Source organism: Neofelis nebulosa, chromosome 8 (assembly GCF_028018385.1).
Source record: "Neofelis nebulosa isolate mNeoNeb1 chromosome 8, mNeoNeb1.pri, whole genome shotgun sequence".
Taxonomy (NCBI): Eukaryota; Metazoa; Chordata; class Mammalia; order Carnivora; family Felidae; genus Neofelis; species Neofelis nebulosa.
The window spans coordinates 137,152,416-137,165,345 of NC_080789.1; the positions used below are offsets into that span (position 1 = coordinate 137,152,416).

The following is a 12,930-nucleotide window of genomic DNA, read 5'->3' on the forward strand; positions in this document are numbered from 1 at the left end:
GTATTTTTTTGGAGGTAAAGTAGAAGTGCATGACAAGACATAGGCACCACACTCTAACAAAAACAGTCCCAGTGAGTAAGATTCTAATTAAAGGTGTCAATAGGAAAGAAAATGGTAGCCTCAGAAGTGGGAAAGGGTTTGCCAAAAAAATAAATTCTTATCAGAAAGAGTTTTGGTTTTTTTTTAGAGGAGGAGAAAGCCTTTGCAAATGGAAGTGATTCCAGAAAAGGCACAGAAGCAGAAGGTCAAGGAGTAAACATTAAACAAATGGGTCCAGCCTTATTGGAAAGGCTTTTGCTAAGCAGCCACAAGAAATGAGGCCAAGCGATGTAGAGAAACAGGTGCCAACATCATTTACCACCTGCTGGTGTTATAAAAGTAGTGACATCTTAAAAGATGCCTCAGCCCTGGTTTGGGTTAAATGTAAAAAACAAGCAGCTGGAAAATACCCAGACATGGAAAGAGAAGAATCTAGAATCTCTGATCTTAGAACTATTAGAACTGAAAGGCTATATGAGGATAGCTGAGCAGTGACAGCACTGGCCCAACCCATGTTTTTGAAGCCATTTACAAATGCTTTCACATGGGTTACCTCATTCTATGCTAACAAAGGTCCTGTGGGATAAAGAAGGCAGGCACCACTGTACCCCCTTTACAGATAAGCCACTGGAGGCTCAGAGGGGATGTAGCTTGGCTGAGCAACTTAGCAATAAAGCTGGGATTTGAAATCCAGTTCTTCTGACACCCACCCTCTGCCTCTTGCAAATGGAAAAGATTTGCTTATGTTGACCACACAACTGAATGAAAGGCTTCCACTGAATTCTATTATACCTGACGCGCTGCCCCTGGGGCACACAGGTGCTTACCAGAGCCACACCAGCTGATCTGGACTCCAAAGTTCCTTTCTGGGTGCCCTGGTATCCTATAAGGTGTACGTGAGGAGTAATTAGCTGACATGCCTGTGAACACTCTGGCCATTGGATTCTGTGGCAGGTGCAGTTATCCCTCCTCTGCCTCCACTCCTTACCCTCATGGAGGTCTGGCTCTGCGTGGACGACTTTTAGACTTTTCCCATTCTGACTTAATCTCTCAAAGCATCAATGACCTCTCTCCCAACCCCTAACACTTGGTTCACCTTAGAGGGTGGAATGAAAATCAAACATGATGCTCATTTTCCTAGCCTGAGGCTCAGAGAACACTTATTTTTAGGACTGATTAAAATTCACCCTGAGTCACTGGAGACTCTGACTCTCAGCAGGACCAATTCGATGAGAAAGACTGGGTCAGCTTGGTTTATGAGGATGTAGGAGAGAAGGCCTTGGTTTGCATCCAAACCAAGTTGGTTTACCCCACCTGTGAGCTGGGATAAATTGTGTAACCCTTAAGAGCCTGTTCTTTCAATCAGAAAAATATGAATAAAGATAGTAATTCCATATCAAAGGGCTGCTATGAGAATCAGATGATGAAGTGCATGTGAGAGCAACAAAATCCAATGCAAGTGTTACATATAATCTTCATCATCCTTAGAATTCGCATATAGCACTGCAGCTAGATGTCTGGTTCCCTAGTGATGACCCCCAAACCATCCTTCAGCCAACTTTCTAGGAACATGTGTATGTGGCTATAAATGATGCAAATAGGTTTCATGTAGCAGAAACCCAAAATGATACCAATATTGCATAGAGTGGGGACTAGAAAATGAATCTGCAACTGTAAGCATTAGGAGTAAAATATGATCCAGACCTGGATTTATTGGAATTCGTAAGTCACAGTGAAAGTGTACTTCATTAAAATAACGAACAGCAAGGCAGAAGACCTAAGGAAAGACAGACATATTAGACAGACATATTCATCCTGATAATGAAAGTTATGACAGCATTTGAGTTAGGAGAGAGAAGCAGAACCGCCATGGATATGAACATGAGATACATGTTCACATGTCCTGGAGATACCCTGGCCACCCAGTCAGACAGGAACGGTCTAGGATGCCCTGGTCATGGAGATTATGAACCAAGCTGGCCCAGATGGAAGAGGTCAATTCTGGGGACATCTGCTAATAGTGTCACTCCACCAAAACTCAGCTGCAGCCCATGCTCACTCTCTCTGGCTGCTTTGCTCCAGCAGAAGGTGGAGAGAGCAATGGAAGGGAACAGTTCCTCAGGAGTTAATTGCAACGGATAATGCCTGGTGGGTGAGCCAGTCCCTGGTGGGTGATGGTTCCTTCAGCAAACATTTACTGAATGCTCTTTACATGCTCGCCTCCTGCCAAGGCTGTCACAGTATAGCACACAATACACATTTCTACCCTCCTGAACCTCACAGTTTAGCAAGAGGCACAGCAAATCATGATGGGAACTTTAGGCTGATGTGAATATTGATGACAAGCAATAAAAGATCACCCACAGTTTGGCTTAAGCGAAATCTCAGCCTCCTTGAGAAACTGGAATTAAGAAGGCAGACCCATCAGAGCCCAAAGGTACCTCTCTCATCACTGTGTCTCTTTGGGTTTACATAGCCTCTGTCTCTGCTCTTGGCCAAGCCCCTTCAGCTTTCTCCTTTACTAAGGCCATGCTAGAGGACATCCGTCAGCAGTCCTGATTACCGGTCACCCACCGAGACAGATTAGGGCCGCCTTCCCACAATCCCAACCTCCCCAAAGAGAAAACCTGAATCATCCAGTTGAGTCCAGTCACCTGAACTGAAGGAGACAGGGCTATCTGCAAGGCCCTTTGGGAGCAGAGTCTTTGAGAAGGGAATTTTAAGCCAATTCTCTAACAGGAGGTGCAGAAAAGAGTAAGCACAATAGCTGTTCCTATTCTCTCCCAAGTCACCTTCGCTAAGAAGGAAGACCGTGGTGGCCATCACCAACCACACATCCTAGACGTAGGTTTCAGAAAGTTCAGAAATTCGTGGGCAGAGGACATAAAGAAAAAGAAAACTGGGTATTCTATAACAAACTAGAAAAAAAATTAAGTCATTGATGTCAAATGTTAGCATGTGGATGATCTTTTTAAAGTTTAATTTTGAGAAAGAGACAGAGAGAGTGAGAGGGGGAGAGGCAGAGAGCGAGGGGGAGAGAGAGAGAATCCCAAGCAGGCTATGTACTGTCAGCACAGAGCCCAACATGGGACTCGAACTCATGAACCGTGAGATTGTGACCTGAGCCGAAACCAAGAGTCGGACGCTTAACCCACTGAGCCACCCAGGCACCCCACACTTGGATGATCTTTAAAAACATCAATTTCGGGGCGCCTGGGTGGCGCAGTCGGTTAAGCGTCCGACTTCAGCCAGGTCACGATCTCGCGGTCCGTGGGTTCGAGCCCCGCGTCAGGCTCTGGGCTGATGGCTCGGAGCCTGGAGCCTGTTTCCGATTCTGTGTCTCCCTCTCTCTCTGCCCCTCCCCCGTTCATGCTCTGTCTCTCTCTGTCCCAAAAATAAAATAAAAAACATTAAAAAAAAAAAATTTAAAAAACATCAATTTCACAGGTACAGAATGAGAAAAAACGGGTATGATGGCAATTTGTATAGGAAAAGAAAAGATACCTGGAGGTTTTAGTTTATAGTAAGTTCACGGTTACCCGCTACTGTGACCAAGTATCAGAACCTAACAGGGCAGTGGCTGGGCCATAGTGGGGACGGGCAAGGGGGTCATGACAGAAGCCAGCAGTACCCCTGACATCTGCACCAACACATTTATACATCTGGAGGATACTGGTTCCAATCTAAGCACCAAATTTTAAGAAGGAAATTGATAAGTTCAGGTTATTTGGAGGGCAGGGGCCAGAATGCTGAAGCGTTCTGAAAACCAGGCCACATGAGGAACAAAAGTCTTAACTCAGTGAAGGAAAGACAAGACAAAAGTTGAGGTCACTTTTCAAATACTCAGAGTTATCATGGGTAAGAATATAAAGTGTTCTATGTATAATCACAAGGAGGCAAATCACAATTTGGCTTTTTTTTTAAATCTTATCAGCCACATTACCCTAAAAATGGAAGGGTACTTTACAAGGATATTGGTTCTCCAAGAAAAGAGGAATTTATTGACATGGTTTCTGGCATCAGATGGGTTCTAGTTCTAGAATTATTCTTAGTCAAGAGAAGCCTTCTTCAATTAGTCCTGGAATTAGATGCAGTATAATTTATCCATGAAGAAACAGATATACTTGGAAAATCACATAAAGTGAGTTTTTCAGGCCTTTCTTCCCTCGTCATGAAAGTAAGGTGCTCGGATAAAGAGCCTCAGGTCTGTATCTTACCTTTGTGATCATACTGAACTGCACCCCTTGGTAAATCAGACAGAGGAATCAGCAGCAACCAATAATTCCCTTGAAGAGTCAATGCTATCTCTACTGCTATCTTGTACACAAGCAGGCAGGTGTATGCGTTGTGTGGTATTAAATACCACCTTATGGCACATTCCCAACTACGAACCCCTAAAGACATTTATTTCACAACTAGCTGTCCTTTATATCCCAATATTGTTTCTCGAAGGCCCCTTAAAACTGAAGGATGCTACACAGGAGAGACTCCCCATCACCTACCCATTACATTATCCATTCCACCACCCATGCAGCCATCCACACATAGCTCCAGAGATGCACCAAGTGCTTTACTGGGCATGGGTGGGGGGACCAAAGTCTGTCAGTGCCAGTCCCAAGAAGACTGGCCTGGGCCAAGAAGGACTATTGGTGAAGTCCCAGAGCACAAGATGCTTGTCAAGGAGGAAAGACCTAGGAGACGGCAGTGAGCCCATGGGCAGAGCTGGAGACTGAAGAACAGGGCTGAAAGGGAGAGGAGGACCAGCAAGCATGTTCCCCTGATGACCTCAGGCTGCGATGTGACAAGTGACCGCCCCTCACGTGGCAATTCTATTTTAACAAAAAATGTATGTATCACCGTGAGATGTTGCTTTGCTTGTGTTTTCCAGAGATCTGAAGCTTGATAATATCCTGTTAGACAAAGATGGACACATCAAAATAGCAGACTTTGGAATGTGCAAGGAGAACATGTTAGGAGATGCCAAGACAAACACTTTCTGCGGGACCCCGGACTACATTGCCCCGGAGGTACGGATGTGCTGTGGGAAGGGAGTGCGTGGGCGCCTGCCCAGCTCTACACATCCCTGGCCAAGTGCCACTACTTCTTCCTGTCCCAAAAAATCAGAAGAGTTAAAGTAGTTTGTTTCAGTATTTGTATCTGTTTTTCTTTGTATTTCATGAATGCAGCCGCACACGGGGACTGTTATTGAATGGCAGAGGGGCGGGGGGGTGGTCTCCCATTCAACATGTCCTCCTCAGCTAGGACTCCTCCCCACCACAGACCCAAACTGTATTCACTCCACTCAGACCAAACAGAGGAGATGATGGGGAAGAACCAGGTGGACACTGAACAGGCTCAGAAGTATCCACCTGAATAAGTGGTTTCATCTTGGGACCAGAAAAACCCGAACTGTGGTTTCCAAGCTGCCATTGTGTGACCTTGGAGAGATTGCTAGAGTCTAGTGACCCGGAACCCCTCTTCTGTCAAATGACATATTTATGTCCCATGTTATTGTAAGTCTAAAATGGGCGAGCCTATGGACGTTTAAAAAAAAAAAAAAAGAGAGAGGTATAGTTCTCATATTCTGAGCCCTTAGAAGAATGGCATTTGCTCAGAAGGCATTCATCATTCCTACTCTACCCATGTGCCCCCCTTGTTATGGAGTCCTCCCCAGCTGCCCACCTGAGGGAAGTTGGACACCCCCTTACCACCTGGACCTTCTTCATTGCTTTTTATCTCAATCTCCACGCACCAGTGGATAATTGCTCTAAAGTCAAGCGATCCACTTTTTTAAATCTCTGTACTATGGGGCACCTGGATGGCTCACTTAAGTGTCTGACTTTGGCTCAACTCATGATCTCACCATCTCCGGGTTTGAGCCCCATGTCAGGCTCTGTGCTGACAGCTCGAAGCCTGGAGCCTGCTTCAGATTCTGTGTCTCCCTCTCCCTCTGCCCCTCCCCTACTTGTGCTCTCTCTCAAAAATAAACATTAAAAAATTTTTTTAAATTAAAATAAAATCTCTGTACTAGTTTGAAATCATTATAGATTCACAAGAAGTTGCAAAAATAGTACAGAAGTGTCACCGATATATACCCCCCACCCATTTCCCCCAGTGGCTACATCTCCTATAATTATGGCACGACACCAAAATCAGGGAATGGATATTGGTACAATGTGTGTCCAGTTCTGTGCCATGTGATCTCATGTGTAGATTCACTTTTCGTAGAATCTTATTCACTTTTATATCCAATGACTGAGCACAGGGATTAGTGCATTAAGTTGCTAATACAACTTCCCCTCAGGTGGGAAGAATGAATGAATGACTATTAATAAATTCATAAAGGGGGATGGTGGTTTGATAGGGATGGACTTCTGATTTCCTGGGTGAAAAATTAGCACATCTATCATCAAGAGCATAATTGTGGTGCCCTGAGTTTAAGAAATATGTGGCTTTGTCCTGTGCTTATTTGGTATTTAATTTTGACTGAACCTTGCTTTTTTTTTTTTTCAATATATGAAATTTATTGTCAAATTGGTTTCCATACAACACCCAGTGCTCATCCCAAAAGGTGCCCTCCTCAATAGCCATCACCCACCCACCTCTCCCTCCCACCCCCCATCAACCCTCAGTTTGTTCTCAGTATTTTTTTGTTTTTTTTTTTTAACGTTTATTTATTTTTGAGACAGAGACAGAGCATGAACAGGGGAGGAGCAGAGAGAGAGGGAGACACAGAATCCGAAGCAGGCTCCAGGCTCTGAGCTGTCAGCACAGAGCCCGACATGGGGCTCGAACTCACAGACCGTGAGATTGTGACCTGAGCCGAAGTCGGACGCTTAACTGACCGAGCCACCCAGGCACCCCTGTTCTCAGTTTTTAAGAGTCTCTTATGCTTTGGCTCTCTCCCACTCTAACCTCTTTTTTTTTCCTTCCCCTCCCCCACGGGTTCCTGTTAAGTTTCTTAGAATCCACAAAAGAGTGAAAACATATGGTATCTCTCTTTCTCTGATTGGCTTATTTCACTTAGCATCACACTCTCCAGTTCCATCCACGTTGCTACAAAGGGCCAGATTTCATTCTTTCTCATTGCCACGTAGTACTCCATTGTGTATATAAACCACAATTTCTTTATCTATTCATCAGTTGATGGGCATTTAGGCTCTTTCCATCATTTGGCTATTGTTGAGAGTGCTGCTATAAACATTGGGGTACAAGTGCCCCTATGCATCAGTACTCTTGTATCCCTTGAGTAAATTCCTAGCAGTGCTACTGCTGGATCATAGGGTAGGTCTATTTTTAATTTTTTGAGGAACCTCCACACTGTTTTCCAGAGTGGCTGCACCAATTTGCATTCCCACCAACAGTGCGAGAGGGTTCCCGTTTCTCCACATCCTCACCAGCATCTATAGTCTCCTGATATGTTCATTTTGGCCACTCTGACTGGTGTGAGGTGATATCTGAGTGTGGTTTTGATTTGTATTTCCCTGATGAGGAGCGACGTTGAGCATCTTTTCATATGCCTGTTGGCCATCCAGATGTCTTCTTTAGAGAAGTGTCTATTCATGTTTTCTGCCCATTTCTTCACTGGGTTATTTGTTTTTCCAGTGTGGAGTTTGGGGAGCTCTTTATAGATTTTGGATACTAGCCCTTTGTCCGATATGTCATTTGCAAATATCTTTTCCCATTCCATTGGTTGCCTTTTACTTTTGTTGGTTGTTTCCTTTGCTGTGCAGAAGCTTTTTATCTTCATGAGGTCCCAGTAGTTCATTTTTGCTTTTAATTCCCTTGCCTTTGGAGATGTATCAAGTAAGAAATTGCTACGATTGAGGTCAGAGAGGTCTTTTCCTGCTTTCTCCTCTAGGGTTTTGATGGTTTCCTGTCTCACATTCAGGTCCTTTGTCCATTTTGAGTTTATTTTTGTGAATGGTGTGAGAAAGCGGTCTGGTTTCAACCTTCTGCATGTTGCTGTCCAGTTGTCCCAGCACCATTTGTTAAAGAGACTGTCTTTTTTCCATTGGATGTTCTTTCCTGCTTTGTCAAAGATTAGTTGGCCATACGTTTGTGGGTCTAGTTCTGGGGTTCCTATTCTATTCCATTGGTCTATGTGTCTGTTTTTGTGTCAATACCATGCTGTCTTGATGATTACAGCTTTGTAGCAGAGGCTAAAGTCTGGGATTATGATGCCTCCTTCTTTGGTCTTCTTCAAAATTACTTTGGCTACTCAGGGCCTTTTGTGGTTCCATATGAATTTTAGGATTGCTTGTTCTAGCTTCGAGAGGAATGCCGGTGCAATTTTGATTGGGACTGCATTGAATGTGTAGATAGCTTTGGGTAGTATTGACATTTTGACAATATTTATTCTTCCAATCCATGAGCATGGAATGTTTTTCCATTTCTTTATATCTTCTTCAATTTCCTTCATAAGCTTTCTATAGTTTTCAGCATACAGATCTTTTACATCTTTGGTTAGATTTATTCCTAGGTATTTTATGCTTCTTGGCGCAATTGTGAATGGGATCCGTTTCTTTATTTGTCTTTCTGTTGCTTCATTATTAGTGTATAAGAATGCAACTGATTTCTGTACATTGATTTTGTAACCTGCAACTTTGCTAAATTCATGTATCAGTTCTAGCAGACTTCCGGTGGAGTCTATCGGATTTTCCATGTATAATATGTCATCTGCAAAAAGTGAAAGCTTAACTTCATCTTTGCCAATTTTGATGCCTTTGATTTCCTTTTGTTGTCTGATTGCTGATGCTAGAACTTCCAACACTATGTTAAACAACAGCGGTGAGAGTGAACATCCCTGTCATGTTCCTGATCTCAGGGAAAAAGCTCAGTTTTTCCCCATTGAGGATGATGTTAGCTGTGGGCTTTTCATAAATGGCTTTTATGATCTTTAAGTATGTTCCTTCTATCCCGACTTTCTCAAGGGTTTTTATTAAGAAAGGGTGCTGGATTTTGTCAAAGGCCTTTTCTGCACCGATTGACAGGATCATATGGTTCTTATCTTTTCTTTTATTAATGTGATGTATCACGTTGATTGATTTGCAAATGTTGAACCAGCCCTGCATCCCAGGAATGAATCCCACTTGATCATGGTGAATAATTATTTTTATATGCTGTTGAATTCGATTTGCTAGTATCTTATTGAGAATTTTTGCATCCATATTCATCGGGGATATTGGCCTGTAGTTCTCTTTTTTTTACTGGGTCTCTGTCTGGTTTAGGAATCAAAGTAATACTGGCTTCATAGAATGAGTCTGGAAGTTTTCCTTCCCTCTCTATTTCTTGGAATAGCTTGAGAAGGATAGGTATTATCTCTGCTTTAAATGTCTGGTAGAACTCCCCTGGGAAGCCATCTGGTCCTGGACTCTTATTTGTTGGGAGATTTTTGATAACCAATTCAATTTCTTCACTCGTTATGGGTCTGTTCAAGTTTTGATTTCCTCCCGATTGAGTTTTGGAAGCGTGTGGGTGTTTAGGAATTTGTCCATTTCTTCCAGGTTGTCCAGTTTGTTGCCATATAATTTTTCATAGTATTCCCTGATAATTGCTTGTATCTCTGAGGGATTGGTTGTAATAATTCCATTTTCATTCATGATTTTATATATTTGGGTCATCTCCCTTTTCTTTTTGAGAAGCCTGGCTAGAGGTTTATCAATTTTGTTTATTTTTTCAAAAAACCAACTCTTGGTTTCATTGATCTGCTCCACAGTTTTTTTTTAGATTCTATATTGTTTATTTCTGGTCTGATCTTTATTATTTCTCTTCTTCTGCTGGGTTTAGGCTGTCTTTGCTGTTCTGCTTCTATTTCCTTTAGGTGTGCTGTTAGATTTTGTATTTGGGATTTTCTTGTTTCTTGAGATAGGCCTGGATTTCAATGTATTTTCCTCTCAGGACTGCCTTCGCTGCATCCCAAAGCGTTTGGATTGTTGTATTTTCATTTTCGTTTGTTTCCATATATTTTTTAATTTCTTCTCTAAATGCCTGGTTGACCCATTCATTCTTTAGTAGGGTGTTCTTTAACCTCCATGCTTTTGGAGGTTTTCCAGACATTTTCCTGTGGTTGATTTCAAGCTTCATAGCATTGTGGTCTGAGAGTATGCATGGTATGATCTCAATTCTTGTATACTTATGAAGGGCTGTTTTGTGACCCAGTATGTGATCTATCTTGGAGAATGTTCCATGTGCACTCGAGAAGAAAGTATATTCTGTTGCTTTGGGATGCAGAGTTCTAAATATATCTGTCAAGTCCATCTGATCCAGTGTATCATTCAGGGCCCTTATTTCTTTATTGACTGTGTGTCTAGATGATCTATCCATTGTTGTAAGTGGAGTGTTAAAGTCCCCTGCAATTACCACATTCTTATCAATAAGGTTGCTTATGTTTGTGAGTAATTGTTTTATATATTTGGGGGCTCCCATATTCGGCGCATAGACATTTATAATTGTTAGCTCTTCCTGATGGACAGACCCTGTAATTATTATATAATGCCCTTCTTCATCTCTTGTTACAGCCTTTAATTTAAAGTCTAGTTTGTCTGATATAAGTATGGCTACGCCAGCTTTCTTTTGGCTTCCAGTAGCATGATAAATAGTTCTCCATCCCCTCACTTTCAATCTGAAGGTGTCCTCAGGTCTAAAATGAGTCTCTTGTAGATAGCAAATAGATGGGTCTTGTTTTTGTATCCATTCTGATACCCTATGTCTGACTGAACCTTGTTTAAATGCAAGACTGGCCACTGGTCAACCAGAAATTATGGCCTTTGACTTTCCTGTCTGCTTCTGCATCTTCCAGAATTTAGTGTTAGCGACTGACTTCTCTCTCTGCATCTTCTGTCTCTCACCTTCCACCATGCTGTCTTCTTACTATACATTCTCCATGAGCAATAATTAATTTAAGACTATGGTTATAACTCCAAGATCAATATGGCCAGCCCAAACTTCTTGCTTCTGCGGTCACAGGCCATTCAAACGTAACAGGTCTCCAACTCACTTTCTCTGTTGAACCTGCTCCGCCCACCACCCACTTTCCCTTCATCTCTTTCTTAATAAATCACACACTCATCCACCTATTAACCTCACCAGAAATCCAGAGTAATTGAGTTTTCTTTCTTTCCTTCTTACCCTTCCCCTATCCAAACACCAAGAAGTTCTAGATATAGCCCTCAGAGACATCTATTCTTTCCCCTCCCCGATCTTGTGACTGCATTAAGAATCACCTTTGATTATTCCTTGATTCTCTAAGTGAGTCCCTTTGGTTGGACCCCCAATGCTTCTCCAGTTCCTTCCCCCACTTCCTCCGCTACCCTACTCCAGGCCCTGAGCAGCTCTTGTCTGGACGCTGGGGACACCCTCTGGCTTTCCTCTCTGTCACCATCCAACTGCCAGTTTACCTTCCACATAGTTCCAAATTTTTGTAAGAGATGCTCCCTCATTAGTTAAAAAAAAAAAAAAGCATCCTCAGTATATGTATATTGTATATGAATCTCACACACTATTGGCAACTAATATAGTCTGTGTATTATAAAATATGCATATAGAAGGATACAGTCAGTTGAAATTAAAACAAAATATACAATTTTTTAAAAAAAATTTTAAGTATTTTTGAAAGAGAGAGAGAGAGCATGAGCAGGGAAGGAGCAGAGAGAGAGGGAGACACAGGATCCGAAGCAGGCTCCAGGCTCTGAGCGGCCAGCACAGAGCCCAACACAAGGCTTGAACTCATGAACTGTGAGATCATGACCTGAGCCGAAGTCAGACACTTAACTGACTGAGCCACCCAGCACCCCTGCAATTATTTTAAGTAACTAAATTTTATTCTGTTTATTGATAGTTTATGCTTTGTTCAAATAATGAGATTAAATAACTTAAGTTCTTGGTTGAACACTCTAGGACTCAGATTCAAAGGTCTGATTAGCTTTTTACTTCTTGGTTTCACTGGCCATCATAGCTGGAAAGGATAGCTCACAAAGGCACAGTATCACTTAGACTTTACAATACGTATTTTAGGCAAGGTTCGTTGTTGACAATGGAGGTTGTAATTCAAATCATTCCGTAATTCAAAACAAGGTCTTTGATACATCTGACCTTTTTTTAGCTAAGTTCTTGTCATAACTAATGACACTCTTTTAGCTTCCTTATAATGTAGGTGACCAAGAACTTGTACTGAGAGCAAGAGAGACCTCTCTGCTGCCATTTTCTTATGTGTTTGCATCTGTCTCTCAAAAATAAACTTTAAAAAATATTTAAATTTTTTTTAACGTTTATTTATTTTTGAGACAGAGAGAGACAGAGCATGAACGGGGGAGGGTCAGAAAGAGGGAGACACAGAATCCGAAACAGGCTCCAGGCCCTGAGCTGTCAGCACAGAGCCCGACGCAGGGCTCAAACTCACGGACCGCGAGATCATGACCTGAGCCGAAGTCGGCCGCTTAACCGACTGAGCCACCCAGGCGCCCCTAAAAAAATATTAAAAAAAAAAAAAAAGTTGTGCTCTCCTGCCTCCGAGGCTTAATAATTTAACTTTCCCTTATTGTGTTTCTAAGTATATGCTGCTTAGTACTGGTTTTATATGTATTCGGTTGTTATCTCTAGGGAAGGGACTCTGTGGCAAACAGAAAGCCAGTGAGACCAGGCAAGTCATTAGAAACACACAGGAGCACAGAGCAGGACAAGGGCCATGGAGCCCACGTGGCAGATGCCAGTATCTCTTGATGGGAGAACCCGAATTACAGAAGTAAATGCACTTCAGAGTGGCCTCAGGAATGACGCACAAAAATACAGACCGCACTCCCCACAGCCGGGGAATGTCCCCACTCCATGTCTCCTAAGACATGAAACTCAATGGCTCCCTGTGTCTTCCAGTTGTAGGACCAAGGGTCTAAC

General features: G+C 42.6%; 1 protein-coding gene across 3 annotated transcripts in view; it reads left to right on the plus strand.

Annotated features, from left to right (window-relative positions):
• Positions 1-12,930, plus strand: part of PRKCQ (protein kinase C theta) — a 188,043-nt gene that overhangs the window by 159,557 nt on the left and 15,556 nt on the right. For all 3 annotated transcript variants that reach the window (XM_058681961.1, XM_058681962.1, XM_058681964.1), the window contains one exon: positions 4,928-5,066. In XM_058681961.1, coding sequence (XP_058537944.1) covers positions 4,928-5,066 — 139 coding nt within the window. The remainder of the gene's footprint in view (positions 1-4,927; positions 5,067-12,930) is intronic.